The sequence below is a fragment of the Dreissena polymorpha genome, chromosome 3 (genome assembly GCF_020536995.1).
Source record: "Dreissena polymorpha isolate Duluth1 chromosome 3, UMN_Dpol_1.0, whole genome shotgun sequence".
Taxonomy (NCBI): Eukaryota; Metazoa; Mollusca; class Bivalvia; order Myida; family Dreissenidae; genus Dreissena; species Dreissena polymorpha.
Window position 1 is genome coordinate 59,190,453 of NC_068357.1, and position 7,219 is coordinate 59,197,671.

The 7,219-nt window shown below is 32.5% G+C and overlaps 1 protein-coding gene across 1 annotated transcript; it reads right to left on the reverse strand.

Annotated features, from left to right (window-relative positions):
• Positions 1-337: 337 nt before the first annotated feature.
• Positions 338-6,960, reverse strand: LOC127875085 (uncharacterized). Its single transcript, XM_052419902.1, has 5 exons — positions 6,947-6,960; positions 6,432-6,498; positions 4,897-5,013; positions 4,051-4,167; positions 338-851 (listed from the first exon to the last, which is right to left on the reverse strand). Exons 2-5 carry the CDS (start codon positions 6,490-6,492, stop codon positions 373-375), a joined length of 774 nt encoding a protein of 257 aa, XP_052275862.1. The 5' UTR covers positions 6,493-6,498; positions 6,947-6,960; the 3' UTR covers positions 338-372.
• Between the last annotated feature and the right edge of the window lie 259 nt (positions 6,961-7,219).

Below are 7,219 nucleotides of genomic sequence, written 5' to 3' on the forward strand. Positions count from 1 at the left end.
ATTGGCGTATTATGTTTAATTCAAAATTATGTTTCTGATAATCATTTTTCTACCGCATGCATGTAAAAGATATTTGTAAAATCAATGCATGTCTTTCTCTGTTTCTTTAAAAAGAAACCCATAGAAAAAAATATTGAAATCCATTAATTGTCTACCCAAAATCCACACGTGTGGCAATAACGTTACCTTTGTTGAGAAACATGTCATCACTACTGCTGATTCGACTGGGCTTGCACTTTGTTTTCAAAACTCCGTTTTGTGTTGAACGAGTCATACAAACACAAGGAAAAACAAAACAGTATTTTTATATTGGTTTAATATAAGTATGTGTCTCTGGAAGGCTAGTTGAGACAGTGTGAAAATACACGATATTTAGCCAACAATAGATAGATCTTGCTCCCACTCTTTGAGAAGAAACCAGGAGAAGTACGAAATATTGTTACCATAGAGGTTCTCCCCAGGGTCCAGATTGTGTACGGCAATAACATCGCCTTTGTTGAGACACAAAACAAAGCTGCCGGCGCTGGTATCGTAATTTCCGCCACCATATGCACCGACTCCGCTAGCATACATTTTACAAATAAAATTTCCATTGCGGACAAGTTCGAAACCCGCATTTTTTCCTTTGTTAGACAGAAGTGTTGACATGAACACGTACACACCGGACACCGGAGCAGTGAAAGCTCCGACGTGCTCATTATATGCCGAGCCGACGTTGGTAATGATGCGATCAAACTTCACATTTTGGCCAACACCACGATTCATGGTTTTGTTGCTTAGAGTAGCAAAGAATGCAACCACATCAGTCCCTGCATGGCGGGTCCCAACTGTGTAAATCTTCGAATCATGACCTAAAATAGTATAATAATATATTTATTGAATCAGTATGAGAATGAGTAGGACAGCTAGCATTCGCAGTTGTTGTAGTATAAGTAGTAGTAGTACGTAGTAGTAGTAGTAGCAGTCATAATAGTAGCAGTAGATAAATGGTGGTATATTTATTATTATTATTATCATCAGAAATAACAGTAGAAGTATCAGTAGTAGTAGTAGTAGTAGTAGTAGTTGTTGTAGTTGTAGAAGTAGTTGTAGGAGGAGGAGGAGGAGGAAGAGTAGTAGTAGTAGCAATAGAAGTAGTAGTAGTAGTAGTAGTAGTAGTAGTAGTAGTAGTAGTAGTAGTAGTAGTAGTAGTAGTAGTAGTAGAAGTAGTAGTAGTAGTACTAGTAGAAGTAGTAGAAGTAGTAGTAGTAGTAGTAGTAGTAGTAGTAGTAGTAGTAGTAGTAGTAGTAGTAGTAGTAGTAGTAGTAGTAATAGTAATAGTAGTAGTAGAAGTAGTTGTTGCTGTTGTTCTAGTAGTAGTAGAAGTAGTAGTAGTAGTAGTAGTAGTAGTAGTAATAGTAGTAGTAGTAGTAGTAGTAGTAGTAGTAGTAGTAGTAGTAGTAGTAGTAGTAGTAGTAGAAGTAGTAGTAGTAGTAGTAGTATCAGTAGTAGTAGTAGTAGTAGTAGTTGTTGTTGTAGTTGTAGTAGTAGTAGTAGGAGGAGGAGGAGGAGGAAGAGTAGTAGTAGTAGTAGTAGCAGTAGAAGTAGTAGTAGTAGTAGTAGTAGTAGTAGTAGTAGTAGTAGTAGTAGTAATAGTAGTAGTAGTAGTAGAAGTAGTAGTAGTAGTACTAGTAGTAGTAGTAGTAGTAGTAGTAGTAGTAGTAGTAGTAGTAGTAGTAGTAGTAGTAGTAGTAGTAGTAGTAGTAGTAGTAGTAGTAGTAGTAGTAGTAGTAGTAGTAGTAGTAGTAATAATAGTAATATTAGTAGAAGTAGTAGTTGTTGCTGTTGTTCTAGTAGTAGTAGTAGTAGTAGTAGTAGTAGTAGTAGTAGTAGTAGTAGTAGTAGTAGTAGTAGTAGTAGTAGTAGTAGTATCAGTAGTAGTAGTAGTCGTAGTAGTAGTAGACGTAGTAGCAGTAGTAGTAGTAGTAGTAGTAGTTGTTGTAGTAGTAGTAGTAGTAGTAGCAGTAGTAGTCAAAGTATTATAATTAGTTTTACCTGTAGCGAGAGAAGATGTTATGAGTATTTGAAGTAGCGAAATAAGTAATGTTATTTGCGAAAGCAATGGTAGTAAATATATTAGTGCCAGTTTAAGACATAGTATAAGACGTAGAGATACAAGTTTAATAAAAGCCTGTTTTCTTTGGTGTGCTTGCGCTGTGTTTAATAAGATGGCTAATAATCGACAATTGTTTTGTCGCATGGTCGCGAACATTTGAAAAGTTCAATCAGAAGGTTATTGTCAACCAGAATTTGATTAACTTCAGGTTTTATTTCAATGGCTCTTAAGCACCAAGTATCGCGAGGACCTGAGTCGTAAGTATAATTAATTCACACAAAAGACCTGCTTAAGATACGTTACGAACCTTCTAGTCCCTACTGGCAACTGACAGAATATTTCAAACTTGTTCCTGATAAGTTAGTGTAGTCCAATGACGCTTAAATCTGTGTCTAGATCATGTCGCCGTTCTCTTATCTTCCACACATTTTGACAATGAGTGTGAATGTTCTAAAAAGTGATTGTCGTTCGGTCGTAATAAATTACAGCTGAAAAACACGTTGTTTTCATGCGAGTTATAATGGAACTGATACTAAAAATTTGACGGAATTTACCTGAAACGTGTATAGTACAAACGACAATGTCTAAAGTAGTGCGATCTCAATAGTTATTCTTTTTGATGCAAAAGAAACTACAAAATTCCACTGGTATTATTTGATCATGAATGGTCGAAACAAATACTGTTATAAAAACTTATTAGTATCATATTTAATTTGAAGATAATTTTGAATCCGAAGTATCGCACTCGTTATGAATAAACCTCAATACATTTGACTTTGAAGTGAAATGATATAAAATATTGATGTTTTATATGTATTTCTAAAGCTAAATATGCATTCTTTGACATAATAACCAAAACTGTATTTAAATTGGTAATGTTTTGACGAAATACTGGCTAGATTTAGCGTAATGTAGCTATCTTAATAATTTACCAAGTTTGATATATTATCGGTCTCTCTGATTGGTTGCTAAGGTTTGTTTCTATGTCCATGTGCTTGTTCTAAAAGTAGTTTCTTTGTGGAAAAATGAAACTCTTGCTCAAGTTTTTCTTAAAACATCTTGATCTTTTTTCACAAATAAAATGCTGATAAAACATTTGAAAAGCCGCCTTATAAGCCATAGCCATTGTAACACAGTTATGTCTGAAGTTATTTAAAACTCATTGCATCACCCACTAGTTAACATGACCTATGTTTACATAAAAACATTATGGCAACAATATGGTACGTTAATTTTTGTTAATATAATAAAACAATTATTTACATTTAGTGAACACAGTAACGGTTTTATATTTCTTTATTACTTTATATCAATTTAAAGAACACTTGTTTTTAAAATTCAAACCTCAAACCAAATGTTAACCATGGGGTATAATTATTGCTAGTCTACACTATCGGATTGCTTTTATTGGATACAACCTGGTTAGCGTTAATATAAACTAAGGTGAATACTAGCATTATAAATTGTAATCCAAATCTTTAATAGTATAATGAAATAAAATTAAAAATGCAAACTATTTTAAATAAAAATTATTTCTACACAAAATCAAAATATACTTACATAAGAGCAATACAAATAAAACATAGTTATAAATATATATATATATATATATACGGAAATGATAATATAAAGAAATGTATTTCACTATATCAAACGACTTATTTAAATTTTTGAAGAAAATCATTTTTTTCCATAAAAGCATGCTTTCAAAAAGAATCTATCAATCGAGACATATTTGCAAATCATATGCAAATGTTTTTTTTATTTACCAAACATTTTTTAACAATCCGTTAAAATTACAACATTGTATATTTAACTAATACGAGTTATATGCAGAGACGTTAATCTGTGTAACTGGATTATCAATAATTAAACTTTGAACAGAAGCAAATTTAAATATAAGAAAGCAAATGACTGTAACAATGCATATATTCAAACTGGAAGAACTAATTTACTGGGACAAACGCGTTGAGAACACGTGGCCTTTCCATCGTCACATTTGCAGTCGTTACAATCGTCTTTGAAAGTTTGACCATCCTGGTAGTTTTCTCCTTTGTATGTGCAAGGGGTCTCTATAATTAAACACAAATATGCACAAAGTGAAACCTCAGCTGCATCAGCATGAAAGAAACATTTCAATAGCACGTGACTCTTTATGGCTTATAGCCAATCTCTGAACAGTGTGACACACATTAAATACACAAGACAACACCCACAAGTACACAATAGAACAAACCATATTTACGATGATATCCCAGAATCGTAACTGCCACATCAAAGTATTTTGAGATTATATTCGCATTTGAACGGAAATAAAATAAGAGTGTGAGGATAAGAGTGTGAGGTAAAAACATATTTGAGCGCTCTAAACCATACAATTATTGGCTCAGAGCAATCCAACAGTATTTGGAGTGTATATAACAATTACATGTAATAACTCTCATGACATCGTCACATTTGCACTCGCTATAAACGTCTATGAAAGTTTGACCGTCCTGATAGTTTTTTTCTTTGTAGGTACATGGATTCTCTGTAATTTAACACACATATGCACAAAATGTAACGTCAGCTGCATCATTAGTAAAAATGGGTGAAAAACATCTGGGGTTTTGTAATGGCAAATTGCCAATCTATTAGCATTGTTGCACCAAAAACAAAAAAAGCCAACATACCCATCTACACTACAGATTAGGGTTATACTGGTTTGTCTTTGTAGAAAAATGTAACAGAAGCAAATGCAAAGATAACATAAAAAAACGACTGATACATCGTTTGTATTAAAAATGTAAACAGTAACTTACTGGGATATACGCGTTGAGAACATGTGACTTTTCCATCGTCACATTTGCACTCGCTATAAACGTCTATGAAAGTTTGACCGTCCTGATAGGTTTTTCCTTTGTAAGTACATAGATTCTCTGTAATTTAACACACATATGCATCATTAGTAACACATTGGTTAAAACATCTGGATTTTAATGGCAAGTTGCCAATCTATTAGTATTTTTGTTGCACAAAAGAAATGTATAAGCAAACATACCCATCTACACTACAGAACAAAAAAATAATGACTCTTGGATTACCGAATTTGAACGGTCAAATACAAGCATTTGGAGTTCAAACAGGAACTCTAAAACCCACGATCATCACGGAACTATTCACATCAATGGAGCTTATCTGCAATATCAGAACGAAGCCGTAAGAATGGTTTTAAATGCCAATTTACATAGCTTGGTCGTGTAGGTTTATTCTTTGAAATGTACAATAGTATTACCTTCATAGTGTCATAAAATTAAATTATATTAACACAATAATTAATTTCCACCATATATAGATTTGCTTTCATTAAAGCATCTAAAACAGAAATAGGAATACCAGTACTAAATAATCTAGAGTATAAATCCAATAACATATATGTGTACTGAAATTACAATACAGAGGTACGTATTTCAATGAAGCAAAATTCTTATTTAGATTAAAACATACATGCCAGTATTATTTTATATGTGTATCGTATTATGACAGTATAAGTGAAACGTGCTTAAAAACGAAACAGATTGATCGAGGTATATTCGCATATTCTATGCAATTTACGTGTTATTTTCAATTTTTTACCAGTTTCTGTAGCTTCCCTAACAATTCAAGTATTTATATTTCACTAAAACGAAATTTTAGACAGACACGAAATCCTGGGCACTGGATTGCTTATTATGAACATTTTATCAGAAGAAAATATAAATATAAAACAAAACGACTGATACATCGTTTATATTCATCCTGAATCAATCAACTTAATTGGATTTTTTTTTTATATAGCCACGTAAGTTTTGATGTCGATTCACACTTTGTATAACATTTACATAGTGGGACAAACTCGTAAATCTAGTTTAAGTTGACCATTTATGAATTACAAATTCCTTCATATGAACACACGTGTTTTGCAACGATTACTTTTCAGAACACTAAACTTCATTTATCGATTACCTACTCGGTAATTTAAGGTCAATAATTAGACTTTTCCTTGGTTGCATCGCTACGATCGTCCTTTTTATAGTTTTCTTTGTGATTGTCTAATTCCAACGTTCATGAACAAGCTTATAGAACTATTGAAATAGTTTAAGACCAATTGTGATCATTATGATACATTAAATCAATAGATTTCGTAAACGCTTTCCATAAAAAAATGCTCTAAAATGTAAAAAGCAATGACTGTATTATCAACGCCGTCTGCATTATAAACATTATACACACTTTCCCGACATTCAACATTGAGACTTTGAATGACATTACATCTCAAAGTTAACTTAAGCAAATATAAGTTACGCATTTTACTCACTGGTAGCCGAAGCCAGAACGCAAAGGCTCGCTAATATGAAAACGATGTGTATCGGCGTCATCTGAAACTAAAACAAGTGTCAATTTATCGCTGTTGAAAATGTGTTAAAATACGTGTATTATATATCTAATGGCGACATAGGCAAATATCATGCGATAGCATAATAGCGTGATATATTGATATGCCGAATATAAATTAACAGACCAACACTTACTGTTCAAGCTACGTGTGGTACTAGTCTTTGTATTGATGTGCATATACAACTATTTTAATAATAATAAAAATAGTAAGCTGCCTAGTTTACTCATGAATAGCATACAAAATAGAAAATCAAACGGGCAAAGTATGGAATACATAAATTACTTCATGTTACCATATGTGTAATATGCAACAGACAACCAATAGTAATATGAACGAACTTGAAATAATTCATTTTAAATAATTGTAATGTCAAGTTTAGACAAAAACACAACACAAATGAATCCAGTTAAATTAAATCAAGATAATCGCGTGACTTTGAATACCACACGGCTCCTTTCGTCAAAATCGAACTTTGGACAAAAAACTGTGGAATATCGCTTTTTATATTTTAGCGGCCGTCCAATTCCTTCATACTATGTCATCATCAAGCTGTTACCAAAAACATCAAGGGATTTCAGTAATTACATTTCTTTGTTATTCCGCTTTTTATTTGTCTTGTATATACACGGAATATTACACGTGTTCTTAAAATCCATATTGTGCTATAACCAGTAAAAAAATATAAGTACACCTTTCATTGATTTGCG